The following is a 16,228-nucleotide window of genomic DNA, read 5'->3' as shown; positions in this document are numbered from 1 at the left end:
GAAAATCGATGGTTGAATATGACAGGAATATACATAATTACAACATAAATCCCCACCTTCACTCTACACTACATTTTGAGAGAAATAAGACATCATCACCATACAATTCATTAAGACATTCCTAAAATTTTCAAGTTCCCAAGGTTAGAACTTAGTTCGAAATCTTAATAAAAACTCAAATAGTGTTCCGAATGAATAATCTTACCTACAACGAACTTGAACTCTAATCCGAACACTTCGAAACAAGCCTAGACAATAAACAAAGCATATCCAAGAGTTAAAAGTATTGGGATTGATGCCCTAAAGTCTCGTGTCCTGTAGTTTGTAAACAGTTTGTACGAACACTTGTGTTGTATTATATATGATATTTATTTCACATCTTGTTTTTGCTCAATTTTATGTTTTATTTGGTTTACCACAAACCAACAAACATAAAATCTCTGGTTATCTGTATGTAACTTAAGCATGTATGTGGTGACATACAAGTGGATCATGTCTTGAGTGATAACCAAAATGGTCTGTAGTATATGGATATAGGATGGAAACCTTATCATGGTAACGCTATGGATGCAGCCCGCTTTGTGGAGCATCTAAATTTAATTGGGATAACTTTAAATGGAGTCCTTCAATCTAAAACTCACCAAAAGAGGCTTGGACTCTTGCTGAAAAGTGTTAGAACGGTTCTAAATCTATTTCAAACTTACAAATACAATCTTCCAAACATTAAAGACAAATCTAAAGGATTTTAAGCTAGTTGAAAAAGAAATTTAGAGTCATTAACCTGCTAGAAAAACAAAACTACAAACAAGGTGAAAATTGTAGTTGTTCAGAAAAATAAAAGTGTAGTCATTCCTGAGATAGTGAAATACAATTCCAAAGGTTAAAATTGAGTTCACAACCTTGGTTGAAATCTAAAATAGTATTCATAATAAGTAAAGTTATCCAAAGCGACCATAAACCTCAATCCGAATACCTCAAATCACGCCTAAACTACAAACAAGGAAAAACGAAGAGTTAAAAGCTAATTTACACCATCTAAACTTGGTTCCAAAGGCTCTAAACATAGCTATAACATTTAACACTCACCAAAATAGGCATGGGTCATGCTGAAAGGTGTTCAAATAACCCTAAAACCATTCCAAATCTACAATTAAAAGCTTCCAAGCGTTAGAGACCAATATAAAGAGCCTTAAACTATTTCAAAAAGGGATTTAGAGTAATATACCCATTGGATCAGACCCAAAACAACCCAAAACCTTGTTGGTTAGTATCCAATTGTTAGGATTAGTATCCTAATTCTCTCGGAGTCTCGTTGTTTGTAATGATACATATTGTTTGATGAATAAAATAACTGTTATTTCATTCTGCCATTTACTCATATCCAATAAGAAAAGCTCCATGGTTATCTTATGTAAACTTAAGCATGTATATGTGATATACAAGTGGATCATGCCTTAAGTGATAACCTAAATAGGTCTATAGTATAAGGATTAAGGTCGGATACCTGATCTTGGTGACACTACGGATACGGCCCACTTTGTAGAGGTTTGCAAGTGTTGTAAACTACTACAGATGGTAGATCTTGACCATTCATGTGAAGACGTGCGAGTGGGGGTGTCCTATACAAAGAGTTTGTATAAGATTGGACCATGAAATGACTAGACTCTGTATATAACGCCGTTGATACTAGAGACTTACATCTCACCTAAACGACCATAGGTGACACAACTTCAATCTTGAGTGTTTTGGGAACTCCTGCCTTTAAGGGCAGTCCTTTGATTAGTATGGGTGAGAGTGGCTAGATTGTCAACTCAACATGCCTACCTTTTTGGGGACTTGTCTGATCTGGGAGCTGGGAACTCAATACACGAGATGGAATTCATTCCTTTCCTGAAGCAAGGATAAGTAAAGAGATTACTCCCTTAAGGGTTGATTCCAGGGCTTGAACATAATGGCCACAGCTTCTCTTTAGAAGAGAGGACTCTTATGTTCATTAGAGGATTCAGTGGTACTTAAGGAGTTAGATGTAACTACAGGGACATAACGGTTATTGGTCGAGCTGTACTTACGAGCGATCTGTGAAGGGTTGTCACATTGCTGATTGGTTAAGATAGACACATAATATATTTGTGGTAAGGAGAGTTCAGCTGTCGGTCTTTAGCAGAGTGCCTGACAGTTAACGGATGGTGGATCCCTTGACAAAATATTTTAGTCAGTTATTCACATATCATTGGAGCTTCGAGTTACATGTCCATAAGGTCCCCTTGGTAGCTCAATGGATTCAGTTGAGGATCAGTTTTTGGTGTTGATTTGAAATATTCAAATTGACAATAGGTAATTTGATTATATATGATATGATCGGTATGGTGTATGAGATACATCGAGTGGAGGATTAATGTAAATGAGATTTACAATAAGTACCATGGAATAGAAAAAAGAGCTATGGTTTATATGTTTCATGTGATGAAATATTAAAACTATAGGTTATAAATATATTATGGTAAGTTAGTTATCATTTATATTTATAATAATATTAATTATTGGATAATTAACTCTTTTTTTCTAATAACCAATTGAGTGGGAGGTTATTGATGGTTTCATGGTAACCGTGAGATTAAAAGGAAAAATGTTTTCCTATTTTTTAGTAAGTTTTTGAGAAATTAAGTTTTGAGATTTTTCTCTCTCGAAAATATTCTCATGGAAGTTGTCAAGTAAATAGGATTTACTAAGCGACAACTTGGATAAGGTAAACGATCGTGGAGTTTTTGTAGGTGATAGACACTTAGCTAAACGATCGCATAGCTTTTGCTAGACGATCGCTTAGCTTTTCCTAAATGATTTGGCATCGACCTATACGATAGGTACTGCCATCTTCCACTTGCTCAATCGTTTACACGATTGTATTTCCTCCGGCTTTCTGCCTCAAAATCAAGTCCACACAGAGCCCACCCTCTAGATTCTCACACCAAGAAACCTAAGGTCTGTCTCTTATACACATCTAGATGTGTATAAGAGACAGATCTTGATCTTTTGTATTATCATGCTGTAATTTCTGTAATTAATGCATAACCGTATGTTTCTATTTATGATTGTAATTGTAAAGTTCATATATGATTATAATTTGAAATGATCTTTTCGCTGCTCATGAAAATCCTCGTGTTTGATTTCCTTCGCGAATCACTTAATCCTATGTATTTGGAGGCGTTAGGAAGTGGGTATTTCAAATCCGTTGTCAAAATTCAATGGGTAAGTGTCAAAACACACTGAATAGGGGAAATACTACTGCTGGTATGCCTTGTGTTAAATGGGTAGCTGCTTCACGATTGTTGGAGGTCACGACGCTATGAGTTGGTCTTCGTGAACGTCTTTCATGGTTGTAGGCTGCATTGGATGTGAAGATGATTGCCTATATTTTATGCGTTGCCGGACAAGCATCGTTGTCATAGCTCGTTGGTGGTTGTTGTACTGTCGTTGGTCGCTACAGGTCGTGGGTGTGGCGGTCGAGCTGCAATGCACAAAAAGGAAGGGTGTTGTGCGGGTAGTGTGAGGGAGGAAGAGAGAGAGGGAAAAAGAATGAGTGAGAGACTTTTTTTTCTTAATAAAATAAAACCTAAAAAACTGTGTTGGGATTCAAAAAAGAGGGTTACCTACAATGTCAGTTTTAAACTGACATTAAACCCTACAATGTCAGTTTAAAACCGACACTAAAGATCCATTTTTTTTTTTTTTAGAAACTGACATTGTACATCCGTTTTTAATTTTTCCAACCGACACTAAAGCCTAGAATTCTTGTAGTGAAATAATTTAATATCAAATATTAAATTAATAAAACACTCAATCCGAACATGAATCCCTATTCATATAATTAATATTTAAATCTCATTGAAATATTTTCAACTCTCAAAAACCATTTAATTCGTTAATTAAATGTTTGATTATATCGAATATAATAATCCAAACCCTAAATTGAATATGAACATTTCAAATCCTCTCAACATGTTATTCTAAGATTTAATCCTTTAATGAGCTAGTAGAGGGACCTAATGGAACTACAGATCATGAACTCTAACGATATGAGATTAATTGGTTAAATTCGTTAAATCGAATCAATCAATATTTGTTAACTATCGAGACACACCTCTATAACTCAGTAGTTACACTCTCCTCATTGTAGATATATTTCTTTCCACTTGATTTAACCATAATCAGTAAGTCGATCCTTCACAAGTTGTTCGTATTTACAGCTAGGTCAAAAATATCGTTTTACCGTTGTAATATATCTTGCTCCTTGAGTATCCACTGATCCTCTAATGAATAATTGGTTTATAGTCCTACCAATAAACTGAGTCTCTCTCAGCCATAGAGAGAGCGAGACCCCTTTGTTCAAGACCAGAAGTTAGTACTTAAGGGAACAACCTATTGGCTAACCCTAAAACAGGTAGGAGTGAATTTTATCTTATAGAACTATGTCTCTAGCTATCTATTCGGTCTTATCCTCAAAATGGGAGGCTTATTAAGCGGCGATGTTGCCACTCTCACCCCATGCAGATTAAAACATAATACCAAATAAACAGAAGTCCATAATTAGCTCAGGATTGAGATTAAGTTACCTTAGGTTATCGAATTGAAATAGTTAGTTTTAACAGTAAACGGTCATTATAAAGAAAAGTGACTATTTCGTGGTCTAGTCTTATGCAAACATCTTTTGCATAGGATGTCCCCACTGCATGTCTCCACATGAACGACTTTGAGATCACATCGTTTGAATCAATATACAAAGCGGGCCGCATCTATAGTATCCTCAAGATAAGGTATCCAACCCTATCCATATACTTATAGACCGTTTTGACTATATACTTAAACTTGATTCTCTTTTATGTCTTCACATAAAATTTAAGTATTCATGTTATAGTCATGGGTTCGTTAGTCTATTAGATTTAGGAATCTATAAATGTAATTTACATATTCAATAACATCTTTTTTTGTGAATGGAATATGTTTAAAGTTTACAAACTGCAAGTTTTATGACATATAATCCAACAGATATGATGTCAATCCGAATGTAATCTAATGTATAATCACTTATCTTTTTAAAGGTTAATGATTCAATCTTCGATTTCCAACCTCACTATTATTGAAATAAAAGAGAAATAATAATAGTAATAATAATATAAAGATGTCATATTTGGTATGCAAGGATAAGATTATTATTAATATAATTTGAACATTTTGAAAATTAAGAATACATGAAATGTCTATGTTTGGAGTGGGTTGTATATTTAGTTAAATGGTTAAATTATATGTTTAATAGAATCATAAATTTTAAATTTTATATCCGGTAAGTGTTTGAGTTTTTAAAAAAATTAAATACTAAATTTGTAATTTTGAGAGTGTATGAACTAAAGAAATACAAATAATAAATTTTGGAACTAAATTTATGATTTAACCAAACGTAATTGTGAAATCCTACCGCATGAATCAAATACAAATATTAATTTTACAATAAAGATGTTTATTTTTATTACAATATTTTACTCAATGAATCATTTAATTCGACTTTTTTTTCTTATTTTATAGATCTAAAATCCCTCTACCAAAAAAAATCTCAATCATGAATTTATGGCATCCACATTGTTTGAATTATTTCAAAACTATTTATTGAAGACAAAAACAGACAACTAATACATATTTATCTTTCCACTCCTCCCCATAATCTCAATGTATAATCTAATGGCTATAGTTTAAACAATTACTATAAAAATATAGATTTAAATATTATTTTGGTCTCTATATTCTTAATTTTGATTCATTTTAGTTTTTATATTTACAAAATGTTTATTTCAATGTCTATATTTTAAAAATATTCACTTTAGTCATTGTACTTTTAACTTTGGTTCATTTTGATCCTTATATTTTTAAAAAGTTGTCATTTTGGTCCTTTCATTATTACTTTTAAAGGGGTAAAAATAGACTATCTTTTTTAGTTCAAGGACCACAATGAACCAAAATTGAAAATATAAGGACTAAAATGAACATTTTTAAAGTATATAGATAAAATGAACAAAAATTAAAAGTATATAAACAAAAATGATCATTTTAAAAGTAGAGGGACAAAAAAAAAAATCAAAAGTATATGGATTCCAGTAATATTTAAACCGTATATATATATTTTAAAATCAAGGGCAGATTCGTGATTCACATTATTTAATTTAAGAAGAAAACATAATTACAGAAAATGATGGCTTTTCATTATCTTTTGAAAAAAGAGAAAAGAAACCAACCGCTGAAGTTGAACTCGAAGTAGTGGAAAGATTAAGCAACAAAAATTTTTGAAAATTTTTACAGATAAATTCGGAAAAGAAGAAGGAATCATCTTCCCACTCTCAGACGGCGTTGCCCCTTCCTTATCGGTAATCGCCGGTAGCGTAAAACGGCCTTTCTTTATAGTGGTACATTACTTTTTCCCCAATCACAAAAGTCGCTACCACCAAATGCGCTTTGATTAAAGGAAGCCCCAGAACAGCCTCTTCTTCTTCTTCTTCTTCTTCTTCTTCTTCTGATGAAAGTTGAAGAACCCATTCTTTGTAGGTTGCTTTCTGTCGTCCTTTCGGTGAGAACAACTTCGTGGGTGATTCGATGAAACCCAATTTCTCTTCTGGGTTTTCTTTCGTAAGCACGTTCTAGAAGAAAAGAATTTTGTGGGTATTATTTTTGGGGTTTCCGATTGAAGAAAGAGGCAGAAAATTTGGTGGATTATGTATTATCGGCTAGCGAGGTCTTCTTGCAAGGATTCTCTGAAGGTCCTGGAAGAAGATGTACAACACGCCAATGCTTTGTAAGTATTCTTTTTCCCCTTCACTATTTTTCTTCTCTGTTCATAGAGAATTTGATCTGTTTACCGGTTTTTGTGATGCATTTAAGTTTATGAATATGGTTGATTTTGATGAGTTGTGAGTGGGGATGTTTATGTAATCTGTTTATTTGTCTGATTTTCCCAATTTTGGGTTCTGGGTTTGCAGGGCTGCTGCAATTCCAAGAGCTAAACATGGTTCTTATCTCCAAATGAAGTTGGTTTACAATCAATTGGCTCCTTTCTTTCTGTTTTTGATGCAATGGCTGGATTGTTCATGCACTTGTATACTTCCCAGAAACCTAAATTTCTTCCACATACTTGTTTACAAGGCTGGTCTCTCTTTTCTTGACTTGTTCAATGTTGGATGATTTCTTGGATATGTGACTTTGTTTATCTGTTTATATGTCTGAGTTTTTGTTCTGTCATTTGCTTTGTTTAGGTTTACACTGATGGAAGACCTAGCATATCAGCACATGGAAGAAAGGCAACTGTCAAGGATTTTTATGGTACATTTTTGCCTACCAAGAGTCTGTTTTGTAGTCTGGTTTATCAAATTAGTTCTCTAATACCATATGCAAAAACTGTTATGGTTTTAGCTGCAGTTAAAACTCTTTACATCATATATCCATGATTATAGGAGGAACATGAGTTATGCTATAAACACAACTAACAACAATAGGTAGTTGAATTTATGATATGGTTATTTGAAGAGGTTTTCACTGAAACTTTTTTCTGAAAACAGATAAGCCTTTTTTTGAATTCCAACCCATCCTGATGCCTGTTGTTTGAAATCATTAGCCTTGGTCTGTTGTGGTATTTGTTGAGGTACAAATATAATTAAATTTTCTGTTATTCATTTGCTTAAGCTCCTAGGTTGATTGGTGATTTAATATGGTGCCAGAGTTGGAGGTCTTATGGTCGAACTTCTCAAATGTCATTTACTTCCTAGTTAATATTGATTTTTATATATTGAGCATTTTACAAATTCCTTAGTCCATAAGTGAGGGGAGTGTTAAAAATATAGATATAATTAAATTTATCATAATCCCGTTTAAGCTTTTTCCTTCTTTTGTGTTGATGTATTTATATTGCATGATTTGAGTTTATGAGCTTATGAGCTTGTTTGGTTTGCAACAAACTTCCTACTTCAGCTGTCATATTACCATCCCTTCAACGGCTCCAAGCAAACGCAGAGGAGTTCGACAATGCTAAAGAGAAGCGTGTCAAGTCCGGTAATTCTAGCGAGAAAAGAGTCCAAGGAGATGGAAAACTCTCCAAGGGTGATTTAGAAAGAGAAGATGAGTGTGGGATTTGCTTAGAACCTTCAACAAAAATGGTGTTGCCAAACTGCTGCCATTCAATGTGCATCAAATGTTACCACAATTGGTAACTAGCAAACCTTCTTAGATCATCTCTTTCCCCTTTATGAATTTGATTGCTTCAATGTCTTTGCTTGTGAATGATTTGTAGGAACACGAGATCGGAATCGTGCCCGTTTTGCCGGGGAAGCTTGAAGAGGATCAAATCAGAAGACTTATGGGTGCTAACTTGCAATGAAGATGTGGTTGATGCTGAAAAGGTTTCAAAGGAAGATCTATCACGGTTCTATCTATATATAAGCAGCCTACCAAAGGAATATCCAGACGCCCTTTTCTTAGTTTATTATGAATACTTGATTTGAATCAAAGTAAGCCAATTTCTGTACAGATGACTTGAAAGCCGACCGTTAAATGTAAACAGTGTTCGGTGAGAAAAACTTACTCGTTTTATGAAAATGAAACGGTTCATCCTTTTCACATCCCAACTTCACAATCTTGTCTAAGAGCCTTCCATTTAGATGTTTTTAAGGTTTCATTTTTTTATATATATAGAATATTAAACACTTTACATATTTTCCTACTCAAAAAAAAAAAAAGATAAGAAAAGAAAAAAGAAATTGCATATTATTGTTGTGAAAACAAATGTAATGACAGACTATGAGAAAAAAATTGCTTTTGGAGCAAGCTTCAAACTTTTCTTAACGTTTTTTTTTTAAAAAAAATGGTTTAAATAGTTTTATCCATTTTTTTATATAATTGTAATTAAAATGGTAAAAATATGTTAGATCTTGATTAATGGAGTGTTTGGTTTGATAGCTATTTGGTTTTTAAAAATGGTATTTTTTTTTAACAGTTTTTTTTGGTGTTATAGTTCTTAATTAAACATTTGAATTCTTGATAAAATTTCAAAAACTATTTTTTTAGGTCAAGTTTGATGATTATTTTATTTTTTATTGTTGAAAATTATATTCATTTTCTTGCAGTAGTTTATATCTTTAACAAGAAACCTAGAAAACAGAACAAGAAATTTATAAACTGTTCATAAACTTAATTTTTAAAAAAATAAAAATAAAAAATAAAATCATTGCCACACAAGATTTTAGCCTTCAAATTTTAATTTGGTTTTTAAAAACATCTAAAAAGTATATAAAGAAATCAACATAAATAGTGTTCATAAACTTCTTTTTCAAAAATAAAAAACCAAATTATACAACAACGCCTTCAAAACCTAGTGATTAAAAGATATACTTATACAATGTGCTCTAGAAAAAAAAAAAAAAAGCTGTTTTTAATAACGTTTTTCATACCTCTTTTTACGTTTAGCTATATAATTCAATTCTTAAAAATTCGAATTATCTTTTCTAGAAAAAAAAAAAAACAATCTGTGAATTTTATTTTATTAATTTACATTTTCAGTTTAAGGTGGGGGTATATTTATTGTTTAAAATAGTAAATCAATTTTTTTTTTTTAAAGTACAAAGTCGAATAGTAATAGAGTGGAATAAAAACGGCAGCAATGTAACGTTACTCTAGCTTTATTGGGTTGGAGAAAATGGTCCACGGTTTCTTTAATTTTCACCTAATAATTCTACCCATTAAAATTCTAAATGTTTTAATGAAGAATTTAAAATCCACATCCGTACAATTTTTAGGTTAGAGTTTTAACTGATTTAATTTCATAGTAGCCATTCACTTTCTTTTAAAAAAATAATCCATTATTTTTGCTAAAAGAGCAAAATTCAATTGACATTGCGCTTATACGAAATTAGAAGTTCGAATCTCATACCTCACACATGATAAAAGACGACATATTGTTTTTAGGAAAATAGGTTCAAATTTGTAAATAAAATACTAATTTATGCTTGCCTGTTTTCTAAAAGTTTGAAATTATGAACATTGAAGTATTGATGTTGAACTTTTGACCTCGAGTTCAACTTCTTCTTTAAACAAAATAACAAATTATTTTTGAAAAATTAGCGTAACTCAATTGACATAATAATTTTATTATCAATTTCGAAATTAGAAGTTTGATTCTATCATTTCACTGATGAATTATTTTTAAGAAAATAGGTTCAAATTTGCAAATAAAATACTAGTTTACGCTGGTTTGTTTTCTAGAAGTTTGAAACTTTCGATAATTTGATGAACATGTTGTTGAACAACTAAATAATTAAGGCTTAGTTGACCAACTTGATCCTTTGGTTGAATATGGGATGTTGACTTCTTTTTAAAGGGTTGACCATTTATGGTTTCATAATCAGCCTAACTAAATATAGCATTTAAAAGAATTAAAATTAAAATCTCACTGATATGGGCCAAGAGTCAATGAACTAGTGAAATTCAAGCCCATTTCTTATGGGCCAAAGATTCTAAAATACAGATCATTAACTGGAAATTGGGCCGTTGGGCCTTCACTGTAATAATGTGTCCCGAGAGTTCATTACACGATAGAATTATGCTTTTATCCTCGATTTGTTTTTCCTTATTGGAAAAATAGTTTTAGGAGTATGGTGAGAAATAATATGTTTGAGTTTTCATATTATAAAATTAACCTAATTTTTTTAAATTTATAAGAATAGTTTTTTTCGATCTATCTTGTCCAAGATCGACTATCAAAATTTTGTTAAAAAATTAATTTTTTTCAACTTATCTATTGTTTTGGACCTCCTCAATATATTTCGTCAGAATTACACTTAGAGATTTGCTAATTTTTTCAAATGTTATGTAATCTTCCTTAATTTTTTTAAAACAATTGATCAGAGTATTAGTTTTTATAATGTGAAAAGTTTAAAAAGTTATTTCTAACAATTTCCCTTTACCACGACACATTCTTTAAAATCAAATGTACTCAGCTTCTTATTTGTTGAAATGTGTTCCATTTTTTTTTTTAAGTTTAATAATCGACATATGTGGATTTGTACCTCCAACCTCAAGAGAAAGAGTACGTGTTACAACTGTTCTTCACTTTGATAGTTATATTCAATTTCATTATATAGATTTTTTTTGGGGAGAAAAATCATGTCAATTATTGTTGAGTTTAAACTCATTTCGGCACCTAGGTCTTGTTAGTATTAAACATATTTATGTAATTTATGAAGAAAATGAATATAACCCTAAAGTTAAATACATACATTTTTTTTTAGTGGAAGGTTCAAATCTTTTTCTCCTATCTTTTGTGTATCTACAATATATGATATTTTTCACTCTTTTGATTTTACCTAAAAAAAATTTAACAGAATTTATTTCAATAGAACTGTTAGTTTTTTTAAAATATATATATAGAGAGAGAGAGGAGTCAAACAAAACATGGACCAACTAACTCTGGATTAAAAATATATAAAATCCAAATAAATTGAATTAGCAATAGAGATATATAACCTTTTGATTATATATTAAGATCTTCACTATATTCTAAATTTTCATGGAATCATATATTTCGCATACCCCAACCTATATTCCTTCAATGTTCAATAAGCACATTGAAAACTTTTTGAATTACTACTTTAATCCCTTTTTTTTTAATTATTATTATTATTTTGAAGAAAATTAATACAGAATACAAAAATGGAAGAAAATGATTTTATTATTATTATTTTACTTCTGATGTTTTTTACGAATAGTTTTAATTTTTGTTTGGTTTTTTTTTTATAAAAAAAAAACTTTCAGATAAAACTTTTAGATTTAGAGAAGATACATGGTAGGCGTTTTATATCATTTATTTGTGACAAGTAATTTTTATGTATAAATATAAAAGACATTATAATTATATATACATTTAAAATTTTCTCCTTTAATTTGAATTTTCATGGGATTAATATGTTTCATCCTCCAACATATCCTCTTTTGTTACTGTAGCATATCTTCAAATGAATCAAATTTAAAAAAGTGGTAATAAATGGTTGAACTAGATAAATCTAAATTGATTTTTTTTTTCTTTTGTATTTGTGATCTCTTTTGACAAATATTTTAATCTTCCATGTATTTTAGTTTTTTTAGGAATCATCCCATTAAATTTGAGAAAAAGTGTATTAAGAGTCTTATTGAGTTGATTTGCCTTATTCCATATTTTTCTAGATAATATGATGATATTCTTTTAGAGTAACACTAAGCTTACCAAATCATCATAAAATTTCATTAATGAATCAAGTGTAATGAGTTTAGATCGCAAACGTAATTGGATTGATTTTGATTGCATTTACTTAAAATTATGAATTTTGTAAAATTTACTGTTACTGTTTCCTCTACCTCTAAGGGTCGAGCAATAATGGTAATGGTAATGGTAACGGTAACAGTAAAGATGTTAAAATCGATAAATTTTCAACTATAACAGTAACAATAATGGTAGTTGTAACGATAACGATAATGATAAAACTTAATTCTTAGGCACAACCGGATCGAGTAATCTTTATTCATCAAACAGATTATGTTATTTCATTATAGATTTGGATGGAGAACACAAGTAATCAAACGAGGCCCAATTTTTTTATTCTCATTGATCTATTACATTATTAGAAACAAAATAGAATATATTTGATTATAAGTGAAAGTGTTTGTTTATATAAGTTGAAGGTGTTCTCTAGTTTGAATTAAAATGGATTATGTTGAGATCTCTAGCAAATCCACTTTTGATAAGTTTACCATATCTTGAAAAAATTGATCAAATTGAAAAATGGTAGTAAAAAGATTAGGAAAATAAATTTGATAAAAAAAATAAAAAAATAAAAAAAATGGAAGAGAATAAAAATAAAGAGGTAAAGAAAAACAGTTAAGGCATATGATAGAAGAGCATTAGGCAAAAACCCATATTCCAACTTTAGATAAACTAATATAAAGGTGACTCCACTTGGAGGAAGTTGGATTAAGTTCATCCTCACAATTCCCCCTTCCTCCCTTTTTTTTTTTTTTTTTTTTTGTTTTTCTATAAGTATATTTATATTTTAATATTTGACATAAAGAATTTGTTAGTGGGCATTTCCTTTTTAGAGCCATTAAAAGAGAGTTTTTTTTTTTTTTTTCCTCTCACTAAAACCCTCTCTCTCAGTACACTCCACTATCAGAAAAAGGTAAAACTTTTAACTCTTTGTTTGTGGAAATTAACAGTTTTTTTTAAAAAAAAATAATTAGTGGGATTGCAACATTTAAACACAAATATTCCTATGTGTGTGTTTGTTCCCATTGATGAGGGTCAGGTATGTACTTATACACCCCAAGGGAAAATTTTTTAATTTTTTTTTTTATATATATATAATGAAACTTTTGTTCGTAATCATTTCATTCTTGTTTAGTAACTATTTAATTTTTATTTTTAATTTTTTAAAAATTAAATCTATAAACATTCTTTATACTTCTTAGCTTCTTATTTTGTTTTCTACTTTTTACTTATGTTTTAAAAAATAAAGTTAAATTTAATAAATTAATTTTTGTTTTTGGAAGTTTGGTAAGAATTCCAAATTATTGTAAGAATTTGAGAGGATAAACGTTTAATTTTCAAAAACAAAAAATGAAATGGTTAAAAAAATAGAGCCTTTATTTTTAGACTTTTGTTTGAGATTTATGCTTGTTTCTGGCCAGTATGTCTATTATGGTTTTACCTTTCTTGAATGAACACAAATTTTTGTACACTACTTCTTTTAGTTTTAAAAGACTTTGTGTTTTAAAATATTGGTTAAAAATAAATATACTTATGGATGATAGTAATATCAATAAGCTCAATTTTCCAAAATTAAAATTAAAAAATTAAAATGATTATTAAACTAGACTTCAGTTTTTTATTTAAAAAAATTAAATGATTAACAAACTAGACTTACTTTTTTTAATAAAGTTTTTATGCAAAATTTACTTCTTTTTTGTTACTCTTCTTTGCAAATGGTCTTTTATCTTTCCTAAGGTAACATATGAGCCAAATTCTTTATAAAATACTTTTTAGTACTCAAAACTTGCCATAAAAGTTGAGACAATCCAAAAATTATAAAGGTAAAGAATGGAGCTTGAATTGAGTAGAGAGAGTTGGAAGCCATATTTACCACAAGGCTAACTACTAATATTGGTACTACATCAATTTATATATATATAAAGAGCATAAGATTGAGAAGGACCCGAACCCCTTGGACCTATACTAAATTTGATGGTGAAAGTAGGCAAGAAAACAAAAAAAAATTTATAAATACGAGTAATATTTATAAGTTGAATTAAAAAAGTAGTTATCAAACCAACGTTAATTAATGATGATCAATCTAGTTTTGTACCTTTTTGGTTGGCTTATTGAAAAACTCTCTGTTTTAAAAACATAGAGCTTGGTTTGGTTCACTTCCAACCATTAGTAGGATTATTTGGTTCCTTTTTGCCAAATAATTTAATTTTTCTAGCTTTATGAGAGGTTAATTTCTGTAATTATTTATCTCTTTTTAAAAAAGAAGGAGCTTTTGCACCTTTTACGCATTGAATTAATATTTTTTTAAAAAAAGAAAGACTATCATTAAAAGAAATTAAAGATGCTAATACTGAATTAATACTTATGCGAAGGATTAGTTTGAATGTCAGATAATTAGAGGCTCCTTAAAAACGAGTTTTCATTTTTAGTTAATTAGTTTTAATTTGGTTTTTAGTGGGGGATCAGTACTTTAAACCACATGACTTTTTGATGATTGTCACTTTAATTCTCATATTAATCATCCAACACAATGATAATGTCCACACCAATCTAATCTCATATTAAACTTCTTAATTTCCACTAAACAACTTGGTTTAATTAATCAACTTATTTTTTTACTTCATAAAACTCTTTTCTTCTGACACTGAATAAACCACAAACCAATGGCTTCAAGACAGCACACAAACATACTTTATTTAGTGTTTGAGAGCTTCTTTAATTAAGTTACTAATAAAAACATGAAAGCTTTGATGATATTGATATTAATATCAACTGTGAGACAAAGATATTGTTGATAATTTTTGCTGCTAAAACTCCATTTAATTACGTGTTATAATGATAGTTAATTAAGAGTTTAAGAGTGATATAATATATAATACATGGAAGTGAGAGAATGAGGGGAACTTTAATTAAGTTTCTCAAGTACATAAAGATGAGAATTAATAATATAAAGATGAATTATTGGGCATCCATACAAAGAGACAAGGCAAGCAATGGGGTTGTCTTAAAATGCTTCCACTTTTAATATTTAATGAGTTTATTAAAAGACAGTATGTGATAAGAAGCAATGTAGAAGAGTTTGACTACATGTGAACTTTCAATTGGGTATCACTAAAATAGTCAACAAAACAAGTTGGATTATTCTTACTGTTTGACTTATCTCTTAGTATGCAACTGTTAAAAGTCTTCTTCAAACTTCAGGTGATCTTCTGCTTGAGCACTCCAAATTTGCTTCTTTTGGCCTCACCACTTCTCGTTTTAAGCTTTAAAGCCTAACTTTTTGTCTTTCCCTCTTTCAAATGGAGTCCACGTGCCTACATCTACTTTTTCATCTGTCAATCTTATTGAACCTACTACTGTTTTCTCCATTTCTGTTCTTTTCATTAAAAAAGGGGAAAAAAAATTGAAAGTTGAAAAAGACGGGTCTATTTGGGAACTGGTAAGCACTTAAAATGTCATTCCAAACTGGTTTGAAGAAAGAGAGAACTAGCACTTAGAAAGTCATTTCAAAGAGGCTCGAAGAAAATAGACAACTAAAGCTTAGAAAGTAAAGTACTTCGAGAGTCATTTCGACTAGCTCAAAGAAAGGGACACTAGCACTTTGAAAGTCGTTTCCGTACGAGTAAGCACTTAGAAAGTCATTTCCGTACGAGTAAGTACTTAGAAAGTCATTCCAAGTAGACACGAAAAAAGAGACTAACTAGACTAGTACTTAAAAAATCATTCCAAGTAGGCTCGAAGAAAGAGACAAACATCACTTGGAGAGTCATTTCCATACGAGTAAGCACTTACAAAGCCATTCCAAAATGACAAAAAAAGAGACTAATTTGGCTAGTATTTGGGAAATCATTCCAAATAGGCTTGAAGAAAGAGACAACTAGCCAACACTTGAAAAGTCATTTACAT

At 30.2% G+C, this 16,228-nt stretch overlaps 1 protein-coding gene across 1 annotated transcript; it reads left to right on the top strand.

The window, feature by feature from the left end:
* The first annotated feature begins 6,236 nt into the window (after positions 1-6,236).
* On the top strand, positions 6,237-8,657 carry LOC120075784 (E3 ubiquitin-protein ligase AIRP2-like). The gene is made up of 5 exons (XM_039029455.1): positions 6,237-6,835; positions 7,020-7,182; positions 7,293-7,359; positions 8,005-8,239; positions 8,324-8,657. The coding sequence occupies exons 1-5, from the start codon at positions 6,756-6,758 to the stop codon at positions 8,532-8,534; spliced, it is 756 nt and encodes a 251-aa protein (XP_038885383.1). The 5' UTR covers positions 6,237-6,755; the 3' UTR covers positions 8,535-8,657.
* The last annotated feature ends 7,571 nt before the right edge of the window (positions 8,658-16,228 follow it).

This window comes from Benincasa hispida, chromosome 4 (assembly GCF_009727055.1).
Source record: "Benincasa hispida cultivar B227 chromosome 4, ASM972705v1, whole genome shotgun sequence".
In the NCBI taxonomy this organism is placed as follows: Eukaryota; Viridiplantae; Streptophyta; class Magnoliopsida; order Cucurbitales; family Cucurbitaceae; genus Benincasa; species Benincasa hispida.
Note: the sequence above shows the minus strand (reverse complement) of the source record. Positions and strands in the feature narration are given on the sequence as shown.

Coding starts and splice junctions, on each gene's coding strand:
- LOC120075784 (XM_039029455.1), top strand. CDS start 6,756: ATGTATTATCGGCTAGCGAGGTCTTCTTGCAAGGATTCTCTGAAGGTC. Junction 7,360..8,004: donor AACTGTCAAGGATTTTTATG/GTACATTTTTGC, acceptor TTCCTACTTCAG/CTGTCATATTACCATCCCTT. Junction 8,240..8,323: donor ATCAAATGTTACCACAATTG/GTAACTAGCAAA, acceptor AATGATTTGTAG/GAACACGAGATCGGAATCGT.